At 38.8% G+C, this 26227-nt stretch overlaps 4 protein-coding genes across 5 annotated transcripts; 1 reads left to right on the top strand and 3 right to left on the bottom strand.

Annotated features, from left to right (window-relative positions):
• The first annotated feature begins 1695 nt into the window (after positions 1-1695).
• HINT4 (histidine triad nucleotide-binding 4) lies at positions 1696-2720 on the top strand. Its single transcript, XM_089630348.1, has 6 exons — positions 1696-1898; positions 1985-2031; positions 2106-2182; positions 2269-2332; positions 2423-2500; positions 2581-2720. Exons 1-6 carry the CDS (start codon positions 1818-1820, stop codon positions 2669-2671), a joined length of 438 nt encoding a protein of 145 aa, XP_089486474.1. The 5' UTR covers positions 1696-1817; the 3' UTR covers positions 2672-2720.
• A 158-nt stretch (positions 2721-2878) lies between these two features.
• Positions 2879-5767, bottom strand: LOC149381038 (elongation factor G, chloroplastic-like). The gene is made up of 3 exons (XM_089630347.1): positions 5388-5767; positions 3290-5217; positions 2879-3204 (listed from the first exon to the last, which is right to left on the bottom strand). The coding sequence occupies exons 1-3, from the start codon at positions 5632-5634 to the stop codon at positions 3037-3039; spliced, it is 2343 nt and encodes a 780-aa protein (XP_089486473.1). The 5' UTR covers positions 5635-5767; the 3' UTR covers positions 2879-3036.
• Positions 5768-12611: 6844 nt separating this feature from the next.
• On the bottom strand, positions 12612-13292 carry LOC149381037 (uncharacterized). Its single transcript, XM_089601776.1, has 2 exons — positions 12745-13292; positions 12612-12637 (listed from the first exon to the last, which is right to left on the bottom strand). Exons 1-2 carry the CDS (start codon positions 13178-13180, stop codon positions 12612-12614), a joined length of 462 nt encoding a protein of 153 aa, XP_089457902.1. The 5' UTR covers positions 13181-13292.
• A 5178-nt stretch (positions 13293-18470) lies between these two features.
• LOC149381036 (chromosome-partitioning protein, putative (DUF639)) lies at positions 18471-25289 on the bottom strand. Of its 2 annotated transcripts, XM_089601081.1 has the most exons (11): positions 24736-25289; positions 24212-24440; positions 23656-23803; positions 23353-23451; positions 21114-21271; positions 20538-20700; positions 20230-20366; positions 19431-20106; positions 19224-19336; positions 18885-19140; positions 18471-18769 (listed from the first exon to the last, which is right to left on the bottom strand). In XM_089601081.1, exons 1-11 carry the CDS (start codon positions 24926-24928, stop codon positions 18476-18478), a joined length of 2466 nt encoding a protein of 821 aa, XP_089457207.1. In that variant the 5' UTR covers positions 24929-25289; the 3' UTR covers positions 18471-18475. The 2 variants fall into 2 exon arrangements, with proteins under 2 accessions (XP_089457207.1, XP_089457208.1); XM_089601082.1 differs by lacking the exon at positions 24736-25289 and having other exon boundaries at positions 23656-23811; positions 24212-24348.
• Positions 25290-26227: the final 938 nt, after the last annotated feature.

The raw sequence follows: 26227 nt of genomic DNA, 5'->3' as shown, positions 1-26227 counted from the left end.
TTTTTTAATGGGCGAGCAACAACTTTTATTAAAGCAACAATGACTCAAAACATAGTCACCGTAGTCTTTAAATTCAATTAAATCTGATGAAATTTAATATGTTCTTCAATGATAGTACTCAAATAAAAAAATATTGATTCCGCGCGTCTTCATCTGTGGTCGTTAGATATTGTCGGATGTGGGAGAGAGGACTAAAGAATCGAAATAGTTATAAAAACAGAGAAAATAGAAGTGAGAATGAGAAAAATAGTTTGAAATGATGCATATTAGGCAAGAGAGATAATTTTATCCAAAAATGTGACCAAAGCCTATTATTGGAAGTGTATAAATAACAAGTTCATTCATAGTTTTTGCTACTTAGCGGATCGCTTGCAAGCTTATGAGGATTATGTTTGTGAAAGAATTCGCACCACTAATTTTTTTTATAGTGAGCGTCTAATCTCATGAACTTGTTATTGTTGGTATGAAAAACCAACTCATGACATGACCTCATTAAAGGTCTCGATCTCTTAATATTAATATTAATGATAGATGTCTATACCGTAGACTTTAAAGTAAATGAATGAATTAACCAGTTATCATCTTCTCTCGGTTAGTCACCACACTTTTTTTCCCGAATAGTCCTCTCGCCTCTCGAAATTAGATAAGCTAGAAAATATAATATATATATAAGAGGTTATTTGTTAGTTTAAGAAAGTAATACAATATGCATAACACTAAACATGTATCTCGTTGTCAAGGTGAGAACAATCATGTGAATTCAATATCTCAAATACGGTAATCACGGTGATAACATGCTCTAACTTCATCATGATGTCCGAGTTGTATTGACCCTTCGAATTTAGGTAATAACTTACCTAATGTAATGGGTGACAAATTTGTCTCTCCCACCTTTCGACCGCAATATTCACAAACTATTGCTTATTTGGAACCTTTCCAACTTCGTTTTCATCAAGCTGAAAACGTGGTAAAGCGCACCTAAAGTCGGAACAGCTTTTATATCCACCAAACATAGTGCGGTGTACATGAGATCGAATAGCTTACAAATTCATCCAACGTGCCCAACACTTTTGATTGGACCGATACGTAGACGCCTCCCACCAATTAGAAGTGAACATTTTCCTCAATCCTACCTTATGACCCCTTAACTTGTAAAGGCTAAGTAGCTGGTGATAAACATAATCGACCCCGGACAAAGAATCTCGCTTTAACTTTCATCTCTCATCTCTCATTTTCGACAAAACTTTTTTGTGGTTATAGATGAATTTGAAATACTTCATCGTATACATGCTGATATACGATGAAATACGCAATTTCATAGTTAAAATGAGGTAATTTTTTAAATTTTAATTGTTGGTATACATTGTATAATACAATTTTTATTTCTTAAAAAAAAGCTAAAATAATTTTTACGCTATGAAAAACGAGATAGTGAGAAGGGAGACACATGTAACTTTAAGTTTTTGTTTTCATTTTTCTTAGGAAAATTAATCTAATTTTAGTTAATATATTCTCATTTAAATTTTCCGAAGATTTTATAGGTTCCAAACAGAGAATTTTCTCATTTACTTACAAATATCTGTGAGTAATTATGTTGTTTAACCGGGGCATTACTCTGATTATCTGAATTGCCAACAATTAGAGGAAGTATGTATTATAGACAATTCTAAAAGGCCATAAATAAGTCAACCATTGCAGTTTCTATGTCGTGAATGTGATACACGATATGAATGTTAGGCTAAGTATTTAGTTGCTTCTCTGTTCTTTACCCAACTTGGCTTGCTCTTTGCTCTGCTTTCCAGGCGGAGGGAAGAACCATGTCCCACCGCTGCTCCAACGCGAATTGCATATTCTGTGAGATCACGGCCAAATCCCCCTCCACCACTATTCTCTATTCGGTCTCTCTCTCTCTCTCTCTCTCTCTCTCTCTCTCTCTCGTTTTTGTTTTTAATTGATTGGTTGATTTTGGATGTAATATAAACAGGACGATAAAGTCATTGCCTTTCCTGATATCAAACCTTCTGCCATCAGGTATTGATTTCTGGATTCGTAACGCTCATTCCCGTATTATGATTAGTTCAATTACGATAAATTTGTTGTATTAGGCATTACTTGGTCATACCAGTGGCGCATATCCCAACTGTAAGAGATCTTCAGAAGCAACAACAGGACTTCACTTTGGGTAAGAAATGTATATGGATAAAGAGTAAAGACATGAGATTGACATTTTAATAAGCAGGTAATTAGGGTAATTGTTGTGGTGTTCAGTGAGTCACATGTTAGAAGTGGGCCAAATGCTACTACGCCGAGATGCACCAGAATGCAATCATAGGTATTCATTTAATTATTCTCTTTAATCCCATTGCCCATACATGCTCTAGCTCTAGTCTTCGAGTCTTGACTTACTTTTGGGTGTTGCAAGATTTGGGTTTCATCAACCTCCTATGAACAGTGTCAACCATTTACATCTTCATTGCCTCGCATTACCCTACACTCCCAGGTTTCTACCTTCTTTATTTATTTTTTAAAATGTCATTTCCTTGTCCATCTGCTAACCTTTCTTGCTCTCACCTTCAACAGATGGAAGTTTCTCAAATATCTGTCTCTCGGACCAATCGGGTTTATCGAAGCCCACGTTTTATTGGACAAGATCAAACCTTTATCTACCTGACTCAGCATTGGCTTAGATAATTCCAGGGCTGGCAATGAGCGAAATTCAGGAGCTGAGGAATTTTTCAAATTAGATTATTAATATATTCCTGTTTCAAGGTGTAACATAATAATGCTCTTCCATTTGTTATAAGGCAAAAATATTTGTACTTGAATTAGAATGATTGTTTTGTCCGGAACTACTTTCGCTTCCAAATTTCGAGCTGCATTAAAAACTGTATCTATGTTCATTAACCTGACGACATATACATCATTTTAACAACAAGACTTGTAATGTATTCCCCTGGGTAGCAGCAAGGACAAAAATTTGAGGCGTTTACACAGCCATAAGCAACACACGAGAAGAATGTGAATGTGAATCTGAAATCAAGCAGCAACTTCTTGCTCCTTTGTAGCGAGCTCGTTTTGGATGTGTTGTGGCACCACTTCGAATTTGGCCAATTGCATCGTGTAAGAGGCGCGCCCTTTTGTCATCCCTCTCAGAGTGCTCACGTATTGGAACATCTCCGCCAACGGAACCAGCGAATCCACAACCTGCAAAATCCACACAAAATATAAGACCTTTATTCGGAGTGAAGAGAAAAAAATAAATAAATTAAAAAAAAAAAAAAAAAAAAACCTTGAGGCCGCCGGGTTTGTCGCCGAAGCTGTTGATCTGGCCTCTCCGGGAGTTGAGATCGCCGATGACGTCCCCGAGATGCTCTTCGGGCGTGACAACCTCGACACTCATGACAGGCTCGAGCATCCTCGGCCCGGCCCTCCGGATTCCCTCGCGGAACGCCCCTCTGGCGGCGAGCTGGAAGGCGAGGACGCTGGAGTCGACGTCGTGGTAGTTTCCGTCGACAAGGACGGCACGGACATCAACGACCGGGAATCCGGCGAGCACGCCGTTGCTCATGCACTCCTCGAGCCCCTTCATGACTCCCGGGATGTACTCCTTCGGGACAGCCCCTCCCTTGATCTCGCTCTTGAACTCGTACCCGGTCCCGGCCTCCATGGGCTCGAACCTCACCGTGATGTCGGCGAACTGTCCCTGACCCCCCGACTGCTTCTTGTGGATGTACCTCGTCTCGTACACCTTCGATATGCTCTCTCGGTAGTTCACCTGAGGCGCTCCCACGTTGGCTTCGACCTTGAACTCCCTCTTGAGCCGGTCCACGATGATCTCGAGGTGGAGTTCTCCCATGCCCTCGATCACCGTCTGGTTGATCTCCTCGTCCCTCGAGAAGTGGAACGACGGGTCCTCTTGGGCGAGCTTGATCAGCCCGTTCGCCATCTTGTCCACGTCAGCCTTCGTCTTTGGCTCGATCGCCACCTTGATCACCGGGTCGGGGAAATCCATGCGCTCGAGGACCACGGGGTTCTCGGCGTCGCACAGGGTCTCGCCGGTGATGGTGTCCTTGAGGCCGGCGAGTGCCACGATGTCGCCGGTCAACGCCACCTTCACGTCCTCCCTGCTGTTAGCGTGCATCTCGAGAAGCCGCCCGATCCTCTCCTTCTTCCCTTTGTTCGAGTTCAGCACGTACGACCCCGCGCTCAGTTTCCCCGAGTACACCCTCACGAACGTCAGCGACCCCACGAACGAGTCGTTCATGATCTTGAACGCCAGGCCCGAGAACGGCTCGTCGTCGCTCGGGCCCCTCTCGATCGTGATCTCCGGGTTCTCGGGGTCGGTCCCGTTCATCGGCGGGACGTCCAGCGGGGAGGGAAGATAGTCAACCACAGCGTCGAGCAGCGGCTGAACCCCTTTGTTCTTGAACGCGGACCCGCACATGACCGGAACAAAGTTACCCGCGATCGTCCCTTTCCTGATCAGCCTCTTGACGCTCGCCTCGTCCGGCTCGACCCCTTCCAGGTAATTCTCCATGACCTCGTCGTCGAGCTCCACGATGTTCTCGAGCATCAGCGCCCGGTACTCGTCGGCCACGTCTTGGAGATCCTCGGGGATGTCGGCGTACGAGAATTTCGCGCCGAGCTCTTCCCCGGACCAGATGATGGCCTTCATTCGAACGAGATCGACAACCCCGCGAAAACCGTCCTCAGCCCCGACCGGGATCTGGATGACGAGAGGGTTGGCTCCGAGGTTGGTGACGATCATGTCACGGGTTCGGAAAAAGTTGGCGCCGAGGCGGTCCATCTTGTTGACGAAGCAGATTCTGGGGACGCCGTACTTGTCCGCCTGCCGCCACACGGTCTCGGACTGGGGCTCGACCCCGGCCACGCTGTCGAAGAGGCAGATGGCGCCGTCGAGGACTCGAAGGGCTCGCTCGACCTCGAGCGTGAAGTCCACGTGTCCCGGCGTGTCGATGATGTTGATGCGGTGCTTGTCCCAGAAAGTGGTCGTGGCCGCGGAGGTGATGGTGATCCCTCGCTCCTGCTCTTGCTCCATCCAGTCCATCGTGGCCGTGCCCTCGTGGACTTCTCCGATCTTGTAGTTGCGTCCCGTGTAGTACAAAACCCTCTCCGTCGTCGTCGTCTTTCCCGCGTCGATGTGAGCCATGATTCCTATGTTCCGGTAGTCCTTCAACGGCACTGTTCGCTTTACCTCTGAAATCCATCCCCACACAATATTTTATCGCCTCTCACTCTTTTTAGCATACCAAAATTCAGACTTCTAAGCATCTCAACTAGCGAAGTTAGGTTTTTGAAAACTCTTTATAACAACAACAACAACAACGAGATAAAGCAATGAAATGGCTGCTTGAAATTTCTATTACCTTCAGCGGCCATAGCTGAGACAGAGAGGTTTCTTCTTCCTCTACTTCTTCTTGAGGGAGTGGAAGCAGAGAGGTTTCGCGAATTGGGAGTGAAACGAAGATTCCCGAGGAACTGAGAAGCCAAAGACGAGGGTCGGCGACGAAGGCCGAGGAATCCGACGAGTCCCGGAGGAGTTCTCGTGTGAGAGGCATTGAAGCCGAAGTTTGCGACGGAGCCAGAAGCCAACCTCGCTGACTCACCCGCCATTTTTGTTTTTGGGAGTTTGGAGGTGAGTGAGGACTGACGAGGGAAATATAAAGAGGTAGTGTTTGGGTGATTCTCAACCTTTCAAGATAAAATCATCTATTTGTTTTCTTTTCCAAATGGAAGGGCAAAGCTAAGCGAACCACAGTTGGATATATTATTCTGAATAAGAAAAAATAAAAGCTGGATATATTAATATATTATAAATATAAATATATATATACATATACGCATTTTTATTTGTGAAGTTTTCGTGGCCTTTGAAAACCAAATGGCTTACCTTCCAAATTAGAAAATTAAATAAATAAAATTTCCAAATGTTTTTTATAAAATAAAAAAAAGAAGACCGAATGGTTGGTTTGAGACTAATCCACATAGCCTCAAGTTCCTAGCCTTTCACTACGTATATGCATACAATATGTGGTCTTTTTCTTAGCAAAATTAAACATTGCACACAAATGGAGTATGTATATAAATAAATGCTTTAAAACATGTCGTCCTCAATCTTACACCCTTGTTGTCGTTTTTTCAGATTTCTCCAACGGTCACATGGTTCATCACATACAACATACGTGGACACTCCAAACCTCAATCCTACTTTCGAGCAAAAATAAATAATAAAATTAAGAAAAAATAGCAGAAAATATTTAATATTTTCAGATTATTACATTTAAAAACCCATTGTTAAATAGTGGTAGGAAAAGTAACCAAAGTCAATAATTTGTTCATCTTTTAGGTATTTTCTTTTAAGTTTGGATCTTGATACAATATTCGGTGAGTTTGAATATTTTTTTAATCTCTCTCCCGTGAAGAAGAATCTTAGCTGCTCTGTGTTTGCAATGTTAGGATTTTTCAATCCCTAATTTAATTCTAATTCAATTCAAGCGAACCAAAACTAAATATCTTAAATAGCGGAAACGTATATGAATCCATGGATTGAAAATACAAAAGAATGGTGGTCTTCCAATTGCAGTTTGCCTGAGAGTCTGGAGTATTCTTGTTGATGGAGATACAAGAAAAGATCGTACGTACTGCAATCAGGGACCTACCCTGTTATTAATAATTGTCAGACAGTTACTAATAACTATTGTTTTTTTTCTAATTTGACCTCTCATCAAATTAGATTAACACTTATGGTAGCCACATAATAACTTCATGACAAATATGTCATTAAGTCATAAATTTTATTCTAAATTAGACCACATCAATTTTGACTTAATTAATAATGACCTAATACATTTATTTAATGACATTAGTAGTCCCAAAATTATTATAACAATCTCCCACTGGACTACACATGTATAAAATAAATGTGTCAACCTTAGCGCGCAGAAAATGTTTGTCATTATCATGATGTGGCATATTACAATCTCGTCCATCAATTACATCAATATAGGATCAAAGTTGTTTTCGTTGTATCAATCACAACTAAACACGTCAGTGGTCACATACATCAATATAATCAAATGACATAGATCAATCATGAATATGTGGTAGATAAAATTATATGCAAGGTGATCTATTCATATCAATTTTATTTGATTCTACTTTAAAGAGATCAAACTTTATCCTGAATATGCAAAATGTAATAAACTAATACCATAAATCTGATCAGAAACAATAAATATGTGTGTTTACAAACAACATAAGCAAACATAAAGCACACAACATAAATAAAACAAATAAACAAACTCCCACCGAATCTAGATATCCTGAAGCTCTACAACACCCATATGAGAAGTGTGTTCGTGAAAGACCTACGGTGGTAGACCCTTTGTAAGAGGGTCCGCTATCATGAAGTTTGTTCCTAAATGCTCTATGTAAATCTGTCCACTTTGCACTCTTTCCTTAACAACTAAGAACTTGATGTCGATATGTTTCAACTTCATCGAGCTTTTGTTGTTGTTGGAATACATTACGGCTGATTTATTGTCACAATATAACTTAAGCGGCCTTTCAATTCCTTCCACAATACGCAGCCCCGTGACAAAGTTCCTCAGCCATATACCATGGTTAGATGCCTCATAACATGCTACAAATTCTGCTGCTATGGTGGATGAAGTTATAAGAGTCTGTTTTACACTCTTCCATGATATAGCTCCACCACCCAACAAATAGACATAGCCTGATGTGGATCTCCTACTATCTTGGCATCCCGCAAAATCGGAGTCAGAATAACCAATGATCTCCAAATGGTCTAACCGCCTATATGTGAGCATGTGATCTTTAGTTCTTTTCAAGTACCTCATGACTCATTTGGCTGCTTTCCAATGATGCATACCTGGATTGCTTAAGTATCTGCCTAAAACTCCAACAATATACGCAATATCTGGACGCGTTCAAACTTGAGCATACATAAGACTCCCAATTACCGAAGCATATGGAATCTTTTCCATTGCTTGAATCTCAAGAATTCCTTTAGGAAATTGATTGAGACTGAATTTGTCTCCTTTAGCGACAGGGGTGTCTCCTGGTTTACAATCATACATGCCAAATCTTTTGAGCACTTTATCGATGTAGCTCTTTTGTGATAATCCAAGTAAACCTCGAGAACGGTCTCGGTAAATCTGGATTCCTAATACAAAAGAGGCATCACCAAGATCTTTCATCTCAAAATGATTTGATAAAAATTTCTTGGTTTCATGCAACATGCATTTATCATTAGTGGCAAGTAGTATGTCATCGACATACAAAACCAGGAACATATGTTTAATTCCATTGAACTTGTGATACATACAATCATCAACATTGCTCTCAAAACCATACGAGAGAATCACTTGATGAAATTTATGTTGGAATTGATCTAGGGTTTAAGAAAAAGATTAAACGCTTCGGGAAGCGGCGGAATTTTAAAAAATTTCTTTTCAAGTAAAACAGTTTTTACTAACCTAGACAAAGAAGCAAGTACATGTAATTAAAAACAATATGAGCTAAGAGTTTACTAACCTTTCTTGAAGCTTGAACTTTGAAGAAGTTTTTGGAAAGTTTGCAACGCTCGTTTCCCCTCGCAGCACGTCTCTCTTCTTTTCCTCGGCACCTCAAGCAACCACGAAAGTTTCTATCACTAAATCACTCGAAATAAAGGAATTAGTGAGTGGGCACTTTTAAACACTACGACTTAAGAACAAGTCTCGAAGTCGCAGAGCTAAACACTAGGTCGAGTGAGGACCTAGGTGCCAAGACAAGAAAAAATCGAAAATAAACTAGAGAGAAAGAGAGAGGATTTTCGGCCACAAGTTCTAGAGAGAGAGTCTCTCAAATCTCTTAAACTTGGATGAATGAAATGTGAGGAAATGAGGCTCCTATTTATAGGAGAGGTCTCACCTTCAATAAGGTAGTTTCCTCTTCTATAGAATATCACATATTCATGAGCTAATTTCCCTATTTCCTACTTGAGACACACGGCCAAAACAAGTCTTCTAGAAGCCTTGATTTGTTTCCTATTTTGTTCAAGGCTTGCCTTTTCTCTCAACATGACCGATTCCTTATGCATCCCATATGCAAAATTTGTTTCCTCTTTTTCTTTTGGCAAGTATCTAAATACATTTATGCACAAAATAAACTCTCTTTCCTTGGGTATTATGGGCGCCTATTCTCATCTAGAAGGAGCTTCTAGAAGCTTCTTCATTTGTTCATGACAACATGAGAAAAGCCCATTAAGAATTTTCAATAAAATTCTTATGAAATGAAATTAATTCACAAGGCCCAATAATCAAGTTATGGCCGAGTGACATTAAGTCATCAAATGAACTTGTCAAAAAATTTATTGACATTCATTTCATCATATGTCTCAAAAAGACAAATATACCCTTTTGACTATTTTCGTTCTTGTTTTGACTTAGCTTCCAGTTTAACTATTCCTATCGATGTGATTCGTGACAGTGACCTCATGGACCCAAATGAACAAAGCTTGAGCTAAACACTTGGACTCAAAAGTTCACAAACCTTTTCTAAGTTTAGCTTAATGCCAGCTGACTCCACTAAAGAGCTGACACTGAAAATCTCTCGGTTCAAATGAATTTGTTTTCTACTCAAGAATTCGACCTAATTATGATGAGCGGATCCACTTAATATTATCTATGTTTACCCTTCATGAATGTCATCAGCTAGTCGGGATTTACTAAATTACCATTTTACCCTTCTAGCTGTTATTTCCTCAACTCCTTTGTCGCTTGTGAATAAGTTAGAAACAATGTATTGACGAGGAGCTAACAAGTCACATTGTTTCATCCAAAAGAGTCATTACTCAATTTGGATACTGGCCAGTTCATTTATTCACACTCCAAGGAACAAAGCATGAGGTGACATACATTGCATTTCAGCAATCTTGTACATGAATTCCATATCTATGAGAACTTCATAAAGTTACTCATGACAGACTCACAACTTAGTACTTCACCAATAGGCCTTGTTCGGAATCACATAGTGAGTCCGAACTTTGACTTTCTCAAATGAGAATACTAAGGTGTGAAATGGCATGTCTCATTTCAGGATTAAGGTAAGCATGATGCAATTCATACATAGTGACTTCGAGACATAAGAGGTTAAATGGTTTGTTCTTATATCGTCTCTAGAAGTGCACTGGTCAATTCAGTACCTTCGGAAGATACCTAGAAGAACTATAGAGTCCCCAACTCTCAATGCCTCATAACCAGACATCATAGATTCTTCTAACAATCATACAGAGGTCAATAGTCCTTTGACCCTAAGATTGCGAATATATCGTTTTAAGCAAACTACGAAGAGTTTGTTCATGCAAATCTACATTTTTCTCTTCGTAAGTTGTTAAGTTTGTTTATGGACTAAAAGACTAAGGTTTTATCATAAAGCTTCAAACAAAGAAAGAATGAATGAACGTTTCAACTTTATTAATGAATAGATATGCAATTACAAGCAAGAGTCTTCATGAGACTTTATTACATCAAATGTACAAAATAAAGACTACAACTCTTCTTGTGGGCACAATTGACAACAATTTATGGTACCATTGACGGGAAGCTTGCTTTAGTCCATAAATGGATTTTGTCAATTTGCAAACCATCTTCTTTGGGTCTCCCAACACAAAGTTTTCAAGTTGCACTATATAGATTGTTTCTTCAATGTCTCCATTGAGAAACGCCGTCTAGACATCCATTTGATGGAGTTCCATATCAAAATGTGAAACAAGTGCCATGATTGTCCGAAAAGAGTCCTTTGATGAAACCGGAGAAAATGTCTCTTTAAAGTCAATCTCTTCTTTTTTAGTATAACCTTTTGCTACAAGACGAGCCTTATACCTCTCCACATTACCCTTCGAATCCCTTTTGGTTTTAAAAATCCATTTGCAACCAATAGGTTTCTTTCCTTCAGGCAATGGGACAAGTTCCCAAACTTTATTGTCTTGCATAGACTTATACTCTTCATTCATCGCTTCAATCCACTTTACAGAGTTTGTATCATTCATGGCATTTTGAAAGTTGACAGGGTCATCTTCCATCTCACCACAACCATCATCATTTTCGAGAAGAAAGACTATGTAATCATCTGGTATAGCATTTCTTCTTTCTCTAGTGGATCGCCGCAAAGACACTTGATCTTGAGGTTGTTGAGTTTGTACCTCAGGTGGTTGAATGACAATGTCTTGTTGCTCTTAATTGATGACAGGAACAGAATCCTGAACATTATCAAAAGTAACTGGAATAGGAATCAAACTTTCCTCAATAGAAATTGTTGAGTCTGAATCCTCTTGAAAGACAAAGTCTTTTTCTTTATTTCTCCCATCAAACTCAATATCCTCAAAGAACGTTGATTGTCTTAACTTTAGGATCATAAAACTTATACCCCCTTGATCGCTTAGGGTACCCAATAAAGTAGCTGCTTACTGTTTTGGGATCCAATTTCTTTTCACTCGACCTATAAGGCTTTGCTTCAGCAGGACAACCCTAAATATGAAAATGCTTTAAACTAGGCTTTCACCCGGTCCAAAGCTCATAAGGTGTTTTGACAGCGGTTTTAGTTGGTACTCTATTTAAAATGTAGGCTGCGGTCTTGAGTGCCTCTCCCCGGAGTGATTCTGGTAAGGATGAATAACTAATCATACTCTTTACCGTATCCATAAGAGTCCAGTTTCGTCTTTCAGCAACACCATTCATTCTGGCGACCCAGGCATAGTGTACTGTGGGACGATACCACACTCATCTAGGTATCTGATCAAGGGTTCCGGACGTTGTTCACCCGAGCTGTCATATCTACCATAGTACTCACCACCACGGTCAGATTTGACTTTCTTTATCCTTTTGTTGAGTTTGTTTTCAACTTCGGCTTTAAATGATTTGAACACGTCCAATACTTGGGATTTTTCATGAATAAGAAAAATGTATGCATATCTTGAATAGTCGTCTATGAATGATACAAAATATTGTTGACCATTCCAATAAGGAGTAGGAAATGGTCCACGAATGTCCGTATGTATCAACTCTAAGACGTATGTTTCCCTTAATGCACCTATTTTCTTCTTTATAGTCTGTTTTCCTTTGATACATGCAACACATACATCAAAGTCTGAAAAATCAATTTGATCCAAAATTCCTTCGGAAACAAGTCTTTCAATTCTATTTCTAGAAATGTGACCTAATCTCTTGTGTCATAAAGAACTTGAATTACCATTGCTTAATTTGCGCTTAGTACCACATGATTCCACATTCAAGGTTTCATTATAAGAAACAACAGTTTCAAGCATATAAAGATTGTCATAAATAAGAAGTGAACCAGTCTCAACAACTTTAGAATTAATAGATAAACTGAACACACTGTCTTGAAATGAACAACAATATCCTAATTTGTCCAAATAAGAAACAAAAACCAAATTTCGTCTAAACGACGGTACAACAAAAGTATCTATTAAATCCAAATAATAACCAATACTTTATAACAATCTAAAATGCCCAATTGCTTCCACATCTACCGACTTGCCATCACCAACATAGATGCGTCTCTCGGCATCACTTGGCCTTCGGTAGCTCAAGCCCTGCATCGAAATACTTATGTTAGAAGTAGCACCAGAATCTAACCACCAAGTGTTTCTAGGTACTGAAGCCAAATTAACCTCAGAACAGACTAAAGCAAGGAATGTACCTTTCTTCTGACGCCATATGCGATACTTAGGACATTCCTTCTTCTCGTGTCCATGCTTCTTGCAAAAGAAACAACCCTCTGGAAGCTCTTGTTGGGCTTGTTTCTTTAGTGTTGGACCTTTATCTTTAGCAGCCTTATTTTTCCTCTTGAGATTCTTACTTTTAGTGGTGCTTGCCAAATGAGCACTTTCAGTCTTATCTTGCTTCAATCTTTCCTCCTCTTGAACACAAAATGAAATGAGCTCGTTAAGAGACCATTTCTCTTTTTGGCAGTTATAACTGACCTGAAATTGACTGAATTTAGGAGGGAGAGATATAAGGACCAAATGGACAAGCAAGTCATCCGATAACTCAAGTTTGAGTCCTTTCAGCTTTGAAGCAATATGAGACATTTCCATAATGTACTCCCTTATGTTTTCATTGCCCTTGAACTTCATTGAAATAAGCTTCTTTAAAAGAGCGCTCGTTTCAGCCTTATCGCTCTTTTCAAAGCGCTTTTCGATTTCGGCAAGAAAATCTTTGGCATTGGTGATTAGTTCAAACACCGCACCCCTAAAAGCTTCAGGTATGCCACGCTTGATGATCATAAGACTCATTCAGTTAGAACGGTCCCACTTCTCATAGATCCGCCTATCATCGGCGGAACTAGCATCCGTAAGAGAAACCGGCTTATCCATTCTAAGCGATAAGTCAAGATCCATGCAGCCAAGAACAATCATCATGTTCTCTTTCCAGTCCTTAAAGTTGTTACCATTAAGGACCGAAACCGAATTGAGATTAGCAGATACAGTAGCAACAGCTGAAATAGAACAATACAATCACATAAACATATATACACAAAAAATTTAACCTTAATAAGCAATAAAATTCAAATAATGGTAAATTACATCTCAAGATACCTAATGCAACATCAATATCAAGTCTTTGGACAATAATATTAACTACTAACGATATTCTTGTTGTAATGATCAAACACTAACAATAAGGCTCGTAAAAAATTAACCTATCTTTGGATCGATCAATTATTCACAAGTAAAACTTTACTATTGTTACATGTTTATCATCACAAATATGTATATGTAATTTGGCCAGTCACTAATCTTCCTTTGGGCCGACTAGTATCCGCATAAATTAACAAATACACAACATCTAAAATTCTTCATAAATAATCTAGACAAGAAAGGTCACTTTGGCAACATTTTTGTTTATTAGGAATAATAGACCAATAATTTATCTATAATTACGATTACCATTCAATTGAATAATTAAAGCTTCATGCCATATATATGCATTAATATAGCTATATACAGAATTTTAGTTACCATGTATATTAACTGTATAAATAGCTTATGGGTTGTATACGGATCAGTAATATAAGCACTAGATTAAAAAAAAAAATATAAAACTTCCAATACATATACAGCAAAGCCATAATGTCATGTACACGCCGAAAAGGAAAACAATTAAAGATGCTAGAAGTCACATAACCACAATTACAATCCACTCACTGATCCCTATATTCCATAATTCCTTTATCACAAAACTCATACTTTATATGTGATAAACACCAAATCCAATAACAGTATAAGCGACAAAAGAAAACTAAATGGCAGAGTATACTGCGTGCATTTATTTCCAAACAACAGAATCGCAAAACATAGAAATATGCAAAACCATAACCGACTTTGATATCCTATCAATGCGAATGAAGTAAAATCGCAATACCGTGGTAAAGAGGAAAACCATACCAATTCAAAATCGTAATACAGAATGTTCAACACCGAAATATGACGACTAAAGATCCAAAAAAAAAACTTTTAATATCTGTAACACATCGATCGTTACCGATGATAACAAACAAATTCTCAAGAATTGAAATTAGGTTTTTCTTATACCAATTGTTAGGATTTTTCAATCTCTAATTTAATCCTAATTCAGTTCAAGAGAACCAAAACTAATGATCTTAAATAGCGGAAGCGTACCTGAATCAATTGATTGAAAATACAAAAGAGTGGTGGTCTTTCAATTGCAATTTGCCTGAGAGTGTGGAGTATTCTTGTTGATGGGGATACAAGAAAATATCGTACATACTGCAATCAGGGACCTACCCTCAGTTACTAATAACTATTGCTTATTTCTAATTTGGCCCCTCATCAAATTAGATTAGCACTTATGGTAGTCACATAATAACTTCATGATAAATATGTCATTAAGTCACAAATTTTATTCTAAATGAGACCACATCAATTTTGACTTAATTAATAATGAACTAATACATTTATTTAATGACATTAGTAGTCCCAAAATTATTATAACATGCAAGTGGTGCACTTTTTTTTATATGGTCCTCCTGGTTTGATGTAGAACTATTTTGTGTAAAGAGAGACCGTTTTAAATGAACCCCAGCAGAACCACATATCATTTAGTGAGAGATGTGCTAATTTACAGATGAGATCAGTAGAGATGTTTTTGGATACACCATTGAGAAATATTGCCCATTTGTTTGTCATTTTCAGGACCAAGCAATCATTTCTCAAAGTCATTTTATATTATTAGATTAAATGATGCAGCCAGCCACTGCAATCAAGAAGCTAACATGAGGCTTTGATGATTTTATCTAAAATAATGTTACACAACATGGCCATCATCCTCTGTTGAGAGAGAGAGAGAGAGAGAGAGAGAGAGAGAGAGAGAGAGAGAGAGAGAGAGAGAGAGAGAGAGAGAGAGAGAGAGAGAGAGAGAGAGAGAGAGAGAGAGAGAGAGTAAAAAAAATAATTCAAACTCATCAGATGTTGATAAATTTAACAGACAATGTTTAGCAGAGGAACAACTTATCCACTTTGGGTACTTTGTCCACCACTTTTTAACGAGTCTTTACGTGTAACAAACCAAATATATTGGGTCTTTTTGTCGCAATTTCCTCTAAAATTAATGATATTTTGCTCTTTGTACTTTGTCACTTTTTTCATGCTAGTCCACAAACTATAAAAACGATTTTTTTTCATGTTTGAACTTTCCTAACCGTTTTAGTCCTTCTGTCAATGTTTTCAAAATTCTGTCAGTTAAATAGGAATGCTTTATTCACATGAAAAATAATGAGGGGAAATATAATAATTTTTCAATCGACAACATAATTAATATCATAAAATAATTTAAAACAGTTTTTTTAATCATCTAACCAAACTCAACCTCTCTCTCTTTCTCTCTCCTGCTCTTTATGTTTCACATTTCTAGAGAGAGAAACAATGGCATGCAGTCTCTCTGTTCGTAGTTGTCGCGCTCTCCGTCGCTTCGTCATCTCGTCGTACGAGCTAATGGTGGTGTCGTTGGTTTTGACCTACCTATTGATTCACCTGCTATCAGTCTCTTTCCCGTTCAATTTTTTAAGAGGTGTTTATATGGTTATTTCCATCTCCACCATCATTCATTGGATGTGTGTAAAAATTCTTTATGGGATTAGAAATCTCATCTGAAATCTGAGAGACTCAAACGCAACTGAGAAGAGTTGAATCCGAAGAAGAAAGATGACCATATCGATTATCTCTTATTACTCTTCGTATCTCCTAATCTTCAATTCCCTTCCTCGTCTCCCATTATTCCCCTAATCAAATGCATAAGCTTCACAACTCTCTATCGCGGCCAAAACAAAACCCTAGCTGCGACACCGAACCGAGCGTCATCGGAGCCCCTATAATCCAAGGTGGCGGTGTGCTTGATAGGCGCAGCGACAAGGGTCGAGGTTTTCGTTAAAGTTCCTTTATTTCTTGTTTGTTCTTCCAACTTATTCTAATAAACTTCAGATATATTTTACCAAACACTTTTTTTTTTAAACAACAGTTTTTTCTTACAGTAAATTTAAATGTACTTTTTTAAAAAAATCACAACGCCACCAAACGGAGCTAATATCTTATATCAGTAAAAAACTCCAATATACCCTTAATTTTCTCTTTTTCAAAACAAAAACAGATAATTAAATGGTTATATAGGTATATAGCCACACGGCTATAGAGAGTCTGATTTTGGCCAACCTTCTGTTAATTTCCTGTTAATAGCCACAGCAATCTATTTACATCATGTTAAAATACTTAAATTACCTCAAATAACTCCCGCCCATTTTCACTCCAAAAATTAAAAAAAAAATCGTGCATTAATTATAATCCAGCCAAATCCCGCCCAAAATTATCAACCCATTAATTAAAAAGGAAAAAAAAATATATCGGCCATAACTACATCGCGCAAATTGAGAGATAATAATTAACACGGGATATCAACCATCTGACCAAAACCAAATCTTCACGCAAAAATAAAAATAAAATAAAAAACTCTTTAACGAAAACCCTAAGAGGCGATTCAAATTCAAAAAACAAAATCTGCGCCGATTGAAGAACGGAGGCGGATTTCTAACCCGATGACTCATAAACAAGGTAAGCCTTAACGATTTACGTACATGCAACAATGTTATTTCAAAAAATTTGGTGGTTTGAAAATGAGTTTCGATGGAAGATTTAAATGGTTTTGTAATGTTGTTTCCGTATGGGTTTGTAAATCTGAAAATATTTTGGGTCTTGAAATTTTTTCTCAATTTTGTCTTTAGTTATAACATGACTGCAAAACTTTTGATATTTACTGATTAACATGTTGTGATTTTCTTTGCATGCGTGAAACTCATTGTACCGAAGCACCAAATGCAAGAAAGAAGTACCTAAAAGTACCGGCGAGTTCAATCTCGGTCACAGTATACAGGACTACATGAGAGAAATTATTTAGAATCAATTGTGTAAATACGACGTTGATTCACAGTTAATATAGTAAAAACCAATTGTTTCATTGTAAATGCATTGTAAAATACAAAGCATATTTACAGTATATTGTTGCAACATGGTCCTTACGTTTATGATTTCATACTCAGTACTTCGAGGCAGAGGAGGCTCTGGTCTCGGCTCGTCGGTCTCGAAGAACAACACCACAACCGGGGCCGTGGGAACCGTATCCCGTTGCTGTTTCAGCAGACTAATAAACTTCATTACAATTTCCTTCCGGAACTCGAGCTCCCTCGTGAAGAGATCAGACAAACTTGTGGAAGCTGAATGTCGATGCTGCCTTACCGGCTCATGGTCAGGACTCGGTACAACTTCATTGCTGAAGTGTCAACTGTTCCACAAGGGCAGAGCTAAAGACTATTCGCGACGAAATCTTCTTTGCTTTTTTTCCGTGGCTATATCTATCTGCATTTGCTGTCTCCCCGCCCAATTTTGTAAACTTGCTCAATGGAATCAAAACTCTAATTACTCTACTGTTGATACTTGGCTTTCTAAGCCCCCTCAATATATGGTCAACTTCCTCCACACTGATATTACATGCTACTTCAATAAGTTTTTATTTTTCTATTATACATCCTCTTCATGTAATTCGTTTTTCGATTATTATCAATTTCTTAGGCCTCTATTGTAGTTCGTGATGGATAAACGAGGCTATAATTATCTGTATTTACATAAAGAGGACAGTTTGCCTGCATTTATCTGCAAACAAACTTAAGTTATGAACGACAAACTTTTGGCAAGCAAATCTAGGTTTTATTCACCTTTCTACTGTGTATTTATTTCCTCCAAAGTATAAATAATTTTTTTTTAAGAGGAAGTAGTATAGATAATTCTAAAGGCCAGAAATGTCCAGTTACTATCTATGGTTGTGACACACAATCTGAATGTTGGAATAACAAAAGCTTCATTTGTTTAGTTGCTTCTCTGTTCTTTACCCAACTTGGCTTGTTCTTTGGTCTGTTTTCCAGGCAGAGGAGACTCTAATTTTGGCTCATCAGTCTCAAAGGGCAACACCACGACCGGGGCAGCGGGAACCATGTCCCACCGCTGCTTCAGCAGGCTAATGAACTTAATTACCATTTCCTTTCGGAACTCGAGCTCCCTCGTGAAGAGGTCGAAGATGAAAAACGCAAGGACATACTTGAACTGCACCGTCAATAGCACCGTCGCACCGAATAGCATTGCTAGCGCAACCTCTGTCGTTACCTGATCATAAAAAATTAGAGTATGACCCCCCAAGACTTGCAATGTAAAAAAAAACATGTTATTAATTCTTCTCGGGGAGCGTAATGACACTCTTTTCAGATGAAGAATTGGGTACCTGAGGGTGACCCGAGAAGATGACTGTACGTATTTTCAGAAGAGAGACGTTGATGTTCTGTAAATAGCTTTCGACATCACGCATGGCGTCTTTCACGGCGATGATCTTCTGAATGGTGTTTGAAGGAGGCTGATCGCGTATCGTCACTTTCCCGAAGCTCCGTCCCAGCCGGCCTTGCTCTTTCAGCCGCTTCAGCGATAGCATCGCTGCGGCCGCGATAATCAACACCGTTGGAAATACATACGACAGAAGATTCCTGAAAACAGAAAACAAACATTGGCTTTGAGGGGTGTATGTACTCTCTTTGAAAGACTCACTTTACAATATGATTCAACGTACCTGAATATAACTGCATAGGCTAACGCGAGAAAAGAAACAGTCAAGTGCGGCTCTTCCCAGCGCCTGAGCTTCTCGAATTTTTTGGCGGTTACAGTCAGTGGAAGCACAAGCTCCTAAATATATTAGAGAATAAAAAATATTAAATATCAAAACAATGTATCATTGTTGAGAGACAAGGACAACGTATCGAAATTTTGGGGGCTTGACCTTGAAAAGATCAATATTACTGGGTATCCCCGTGAGCGTAGCAGCATCGATCGTGGCCTGAGTCTTCTCAACCACCTCGTGCTTCCTCCGGCAAATCTCCGCTGCCATTGCCACGAGGGTCGTATCGGCGACAACCAAGTTCTTGCTCAAAACCACCCCGTACCTCGGCAGGAAATTCTTCCAGAAAGCGACCGAGTCCTTTGAAGACCAGGACGGAGACTTTGTCCACTTGCGCAAGTAAACGCTCCCGTCGACGTCGGACAAGTTGTTACTGTTTTCCCATATCTGGTTGTGCCTGACTCGGACGGGCTGTACGTCCACGAGCTTGGTGACGAGCGGTCCTCCCCAGAAGTTGACGGCCAGGGTTTGGGACACGACGTGGCCGTAAGGCGCGAGGTTCAGATACGAGAACTGGACGAGCTTCACGGGATCTTCGACGATCTTGCGCATGAACTGAAGGGCTTGGAGTCTGGCAATGCAGTTGAGGGAGCTAGTGATCGCTCTTCCCTCTCCTCTCCGAGCGCCGTACACGTAAAATATGGACTCATCCCCTTCCTGTGGCCCGTAATCGCGTATGAATCGGTGCAGAGCAATGATCTCGCTGATGGACGCATGCCACACGTCTCGCCTCATTTCGCCTCCCAAGTCAACAAACTCGAGGACCCATTTCTTTGACCTGTGTGTGTGTGTGTTTGTATGAATGTACGGGTAAGAAAATTGTATATGTGCTGTCGAGAAGGTAAGACACTAGTCATATCGAGTGAAATTTTAGGGGAAGAGGTTAAGGAGGCTTACTCACTCTAGACTAGACGATATGGAGACAGCAGAGTCGAAGCGAATAGACTCTAAAGGCCCTACTTTTGCCTTTTCCACTTGTACCCCTTGTTTAGTAAGATCAAGCCTAATGGACTCGTTGTGCGCAAATAAGCCAACGGCCTATTCCACAATAAAAAAACAAAAAACAAAAAAAAACAAAAACAGATTCTTCAACACGCAGAGCATTTGAAAACATTCCAAAAGACTTCAAAGTTTAAGCAAGGGTTTCATTACTGTATATATAATTGGAATTTTCAAAGACATAAATAACCGTTGGACGTAAGATAATACCTCGAAATAAATTGCTCTATCGGTCAGAGTAAGCTTCCCCGGCCATGCCTTATTCTTCTCCCATTTAAGAATCGGCTGCTTTTGATTGGAGCCAATGCATAAGATTCTCTCCGAAAGTTGTGGAAATTTTTCGACCTGGTATGCTCTCCGTCTTTCATGCACACTATAAGTAAACTAGAGGATAGTTAGTTCATTCATTGATGTAAACAAACCTTCAAAGCATAACTGCATAACCTTCCCGTGTACTTAGATCTGTTATAAAAGCACACGGGTTTTCATCAATTATTATTTTAACACAAGGGCAGATCTAATATTTCAAGTATGGACTCCAAAAGAAAAATCGGTTCAACGTGTTTTGACCGCATTCCTCAGACACCAAGAAATGGAAAGCAATTAAATAGAAACAGGTTTGAAAAGTGTTCTAATAATATTAGTTATCTTGTTCTTTACCACGCGCACTAATACAAATGTATTTATTTTCTGTGTCGAGCAGAGACTGTTTTATTGTAATCAAGGATTCTGATTTTTATTAACAATATTTAATCTCTTTTTTGTTATGACAAAAAAAGAGCTCACCGGAGAAGTTCTTTGATATACGTAAGCCATACAGACAAGGATATACCCTCATCTTGTCCAGCAAGAGCCTTAAATAGACTGTGTACTGTTGGCTGATCTGCTACACCAGAAATAGCCGGAGCAATACGGATGAAAGCCTCCTCGTGGACTAGTATCCCCTACAATCGATGAAGAGAAGACGATATTAGCACATTATTTTAAGACATATATTTAACGCTGCACGATGGTAGGAAAATAAGCATGATAGCAAAGACAGGATCCCAATACTGGAAGATTGTCAACTCACAATTAATTATACCAAAACACTAAATAGTAAAAGTACGTATCATCTCAATTTTTCACCAAATGGCGTATTTTTGGTCCTAGTGCCCTACACCGTTTGTTACGATGAAACTCAAGTATATTACTTGATGAGTCTCTGTTGAGGAATCAAACCCCAGAACATTACCATATGCCTGACCACTGAACCTAGGCCTAATGGGTAAATAACATACCTTTTTTTTTCCTTTTTAAAAGAAACAGATAATAACGTTGAAGTTTCTTTTTTTAATCTCTGCACTAACAAACAAGAGAGGGTGACTCAGTTATGGGACCTCAACTCGTCGAACATTGGCGCATAAAGTGCTACGGTGAGGATGTCGACTTGGGATACGAGTAGGGATGTAGAGAATGTGAATGACTTTGCACTCAACTTTCTCACTGATGAAGTCACAGTCTATTTCCACATGCTTGGTACGATCATGATGGACCAGATTCTTCACAATCTAGATGGCAGCTTGGTTATCACATAAGAGGTTCACCAGTCCCCCATTGATCATTATGAAACATAAAGCAAAGATCTCCCGGATTCTTCGCTTTATGTTTCATAGTGAACGACCATAATCCGAAGGTACACTTTCCTGGAGGGAAATCGGAGAAGACCCATGTCTCATTCTTATCTAGAGCTTCGATTTGTTCGGGTGTTACATATTTCCGTTCTGGCACTTTTAGTGCTTCGTAGATGGAAGTCGGAATTTCAATCGGTGACCTATTTTGACAATGAAAGCTCTGTGAGAGGAGAGACAATTTTTCAACGGAGACAAACTTGCCAATCGGGTATTGGGTGCACGCTCGAACACCTTTCTGGAGCGAAACGGCATGTTGTCACTCCCAAATTCATGGAGGTCACATTCTTCCTTAACACCTATATACATTATTATTATTATCTTGCAGGTCTTTATTGGGTCTAGGTTTTGGGAGAGATACTTGGCAAGGCGGAGCTAGAGAAGCAGGTTGAGGAAGTCGAAGCTCATCACCAGTCTTTATTTATTTCCAGGTTTCACTGGGCTGTTTTTGTCAACATCAGCTACATCCTCGCAAGCATGTGGCTAGAAGAGGTCTAATTTTTGCCGAAGTTGGGTCAATGAGTGGATGTAGGTTGGGAATCTGGGTGCGGAGAGTAAACACGTGGGAATAATTTTTCGTGCTCGGGTAAAGAAGATATATCTTCCCAAGACGAGCATCAATTGAGATCATCAACCAAGATATAGCAAGGGCATAATTTGTCTCCCAACCAAACAGTGTTCCCCGATCACGCAACCATTGTTTGAGGTTGAGGTTGAGGTTGAGCATATTTTTTTTTGAAACAGTAACTTTTTCTATTAATAGTGGCACAAGCCAGATTTAATAGAAAAAGTTACTGTTTCAAAAAAAAAATAGATACATTTTTAATCAGGCAGTTTGAAGGTTATGATTCACCACCAGTCATACCATCCATAGGAACCAAAGCGATTCGTCTCTCTCAAATCGGGTATGCTTAACTAGGCTTTGATACCATGTAAGCTATCAAGAAGAGAGAGACAAAGAACGTTGTTGGTTGAAAGTCCTAGTTGAAAAAAATGGAGAGTATCAAACTCCCTTTTATATGATACACGGTTGACCTAACAAATGTAACAAAAGACCCTATAGAATCTATTTTGGCTAACCAAAATATAACATAATAACTACCTAGTAATTATCTAATAGCTATATAACATTAACCTACATGCTTACAGTTTATATTTATTTACAATTTAACTATAACTAAAAAATTTCAACAGTCTCATCATAACTAAAAAATTTCAAGTCTCATTAAAAAAAAAAAAAAAAAAAAAAAAAATCTACGCACTAACATGAAAATTAAATAGCAGGGATTTTCAAAGAAAATCAGCACCACAATACTTTTGAAACGCAAAGGTGTAAGAGTTTCACATAATCAAACCTGAAGAGAAGCTTTTGCTGAAGTTTTGTAAGGTTCATCAGAGTAAGGTTTCTCCCACGCCACCATTGTTATAAATACAAGTTTTTGAAATGCCGGTTCCTGTAACAGATGGTCTCCAAAAAAAAACAGAGAAAGAATTACTACCATGACTACAATGATTATCAGCCCATAACCGCAGAAAACATTTTGCCACTTGGTAAAAACCAGTACATATTTTAATGTTCTAAAGGAATCACAATAACCAAACAACATAGCTTATTTTGTCAAAGAACAATAAGTAAATGCTTATTTTGTGCAATGGACCTTAAGAGAGGGATGAACGGCAGAACTATCTCTTGACAAGAACCTAAAGCAGCAATACTCGATCAAATTGCGAGCATCGTTGTGTATGGTTTCAGGGACAAGAGCTTTGAATACTTTCTGCATCCGATGCGCTGTCAACCCGTTCATCCTGCATATCTTAACTTCAGATAGTCAAATCATTTCACTCTATTAGTTCAATACTATGCACAGCTAAATAAGCTCTCCGAGTCTTGAGAGTTTTATAATAATATTAATAACACTCGTATATTAGCATTTCTACATAGTTCTAGAAATATAGTAATAAACTACATGGATAAACCAACGGACACATTCAACTTCAAAACTGATCCCATTCTATGAAATGAAGTTGAGTCTCCAAAATAAATAACCAAATATCTTGTCGGTTCTTACTATTTTGATTACTTTGACGTAAGTTCTTCATATAATTAAAAGCATTCGTAGGTAGTTTTGGTTTTTCGCATTTACAATAACACATTGAATCAGAAATACTCGAAGAAGAAAACAAAAGGTCAAGAGTACAAACAGATATTTGCACCTGCTAAACTGCTCGATAGAGACAATGGCTGCAATAGAGAGAATCCCTTGTGGCGTTTGGCTACTGATGGTTTGATCTGCCACCATTATGTCCTCCATCGCAGAATCATCAATTGCATTTTCGGGGACAGATTTCCGAGCCTGGCTAGTCGTTACCAGCGGAGTCGCTACATCATTTACGAACTTTTGGGTCTTCTCAAGCCAGCTACTTAATTTCTCTTGCACCTCATCTGGTAAGAGGCATATTTATTTTAATAATTGCTAAGCTCCGAGCAAAATAAGCCAGCTAAAGAAAGGACACAGCAATACTCCATCCATATTCACCACCGTTTTGGGTTTCTACTTCAAAATATCTTTTTTCCAGCTAAAGTATTCCATATTTGACGAGTAATGTGACAAATGCAAAACTTTTAAATGTGCTGTTAAAGGGATGTAGGATATGATGGACCTTTTTGTAATAACTGAAAAGAAAGAATGAAGGAAAAAAACGGAATTGTGTGATTGGAAAGATGAACGAAGGCTCACTAGCTTTGATGTCACCGAGCTTCCATTTGTCGAAGAGAGAATAACCCGCGAAGTTGAAGCGAGGCTTTTGATACTCCTGAGAATCCTTGGCACAGCACGTAGGCCTCCAAAACTGCTTATAACTGTGTGATTCATACCCCACTGGAAACTGGGTCGTCTTTAATTGGGCAAAATACAGCTTCTTTGACAGCATTCTTATTCTCTCTCTCTCTCTCTCTCTCTCTCTCTCTCTCTCTCTCTCTCTCTCTCTCTCTCTCTCAATGGGTTTTTAATTTTCAAGCAAGAATCAAGGTTTTGAGGAATTCATTAATGGGACTCTAATTGTAAAGTTAAATCAATAAGAGGAGCGAGTCTATAAGCGTGTGTGTGAACTGAATTGTATGTTTCAACGTTGAGAGTTGCTTGTTTGTTTAATACTGCAGCATAGGGAAGAGATAGCTCTCTCTCTCCGGTGATGTTGTTCGAAGCGCTACACGACAAGCTGGCAATGGTAAAGCAAACTTCAACACGGATTGTGTTTAAGAATGGACAACCAACCACGACCATGTGTACGTCTTTTTATTTTTCCCTCAGTTTTATGGATCTCGGCGAATTGGATAAATTTATGGGCCGGATACCAAGCCCAAATTGACCGTCTCCTTTAAAATTTTACTCCAACTATCACTTAAATTAAATAACTAATTCAATCCACTACCAAACAATATTATATTCTTATCTTACCTCTCATCAAATACACACTAAAATTTTCGCTTCCGACTTCGAATCCTTCAATCCTCCGATATTGCCTCCGAACTCTCCGTCGATTTCGAATCCTTCAATCCTCCGATATTGCCTCCGACCTCCATTTCCGCCACCAATTTTTTGAGTTCGTCACTTTCGAAGCTGACGAAGACGTCTCCGTTCTCAAACTTGGAAAAAATGGTAAATAAATATTATTTTCAATTCGATTAACCCATAGAACACCATAATCGAAACCCTAGCCCGCATCTCCGATCAATTCTCTGTTAGATTAACTATAAAATATGGTAAATATTATTTCCAATTCGATTAACCCATAGAACACCATAACCGAAACTCTGGAACTTTAATGGTAAATAATATTTACAGTCCGGCCATTCGATAGTAAATATTATTTACCATTCGAAAAAGAAAAATACATGTCTCCGATTTGGCGAACGATTTCATGATTCAAATCCGATGATGAATAACTGAAAAAATTTGGATTTAACAAACAAATAAGAACGAAGTTCTATGAAACCAAATGATATGATCCTTACCAACAAATGTGATAAGACCCAATAACAAAGATTGGAAAAAGACCCCAAGATCTGCAAAGGACTAGAATGTTGAGACTTGACCCAATATCTAGAGAGATAAGAACCAAGCCTACAATATATATGACGCCACACCAAGATATTCAAGATGAACACTTAAGAATCAAGATGATAAGTCAAGTTGCTGAACGCCACAAGAAAACTTGATAAGTTCAAGT

Source organism: Urtica dioica, chromosome 11 (assembly GCF_054948205.1).
Source record: "Urtica dioica subsp. dioica isolate 48M chromosome 11, U.dioica_male_clone48M_v1_H2, whole genome shotgun sequence".
NCBI classification, from domain to species: Eukaryota; Viridiplantae; Streptophyta; class Magnoliopsida; order Rosales; family Urticaceae; genus Urtica; species Urtica dioica.
This window is presented reverse-complemented; position numbering and strand designations above follow the sequence as displayed.

Bases quoted from the DNA above. Each gene is read 5' to 3' on its own strand.
- LOC149381037 (XM_089601776.1), bottom strand. From the start codon at position 13,180: ATGAAGTTCAAGGGCAATGAAAACATAAGGGAGTACATTATGGAAATG. The intron at 12,638-12,744 runs GTACATTCCTTG...ATTTCGATGCAG, and splicing joins CATATGGCGTCAGAAGAAAG to GGCTTGAGCTACCGAAGGCC.
- LOC149381036 (XM_089601081.1), bottom strand. From the start codon at position 24,928: ATGCTGTCAAAGAAGCTGTATTTTGCCCAATTAAAGACGACCCAGTTT. The intron at 20,701-21,113 runs GTGAGCTCTTTT...GTTTACTTATAG, and splicing joins TATATCAAAGAACTTCTCCG to TGTGCATGAAAGACGGAGAG. The intron at 18,770-18,884 runs GTACCCAATTCT...TTTTATGATCAG, and splicing joins TCTTCTCGGGTCACCCTCAG to GTAACGACAGAGGTTGCGCT.
- HINT4 (XM_089630348.1), top strand. From the start codon at position 1,818: ATGTCCCACCGCTGCTCCAACGCGAATTGCATATTCTGTGAGATCACG. The intron at 2,032-2,105 runs GTATTGATTTCT...TTGTTGTATTAG, and splicing joins ATCAAACCTTCTGCCATCAG to GCATTACTTGGTCATACCAG. The intron at 2,333-2,422 runs GTATTCATTTAA...GGGTGTTGCAAG, and splicing joins GCACCAGAATGCAATCATAG to ATTTGGGTTTCATCAACCTC.
- LOC149381038 (XM_089630347.1), bottom strand. From the start codon at position 5,634: ATGGCGGGTGAGTCAGCGAGGTTGGCTTCTGGCTCCGTCGCAAACTTC. The intron at 5,218-5,387 runs GTAATAGAAATT...GATGGATTTCAG, and splicing joins CTCAGCTATGGCCGCTGAAG to AGGTAAAGCGAACAGTGCCG. The intron at 3,205-3,289 runs GTTTTTTTTTTT...TGGATTTTGCAG, and splicing joins ACAAACCCGGCGGCCTCAAG to GTTGTGGATTCGCTGGTTCC.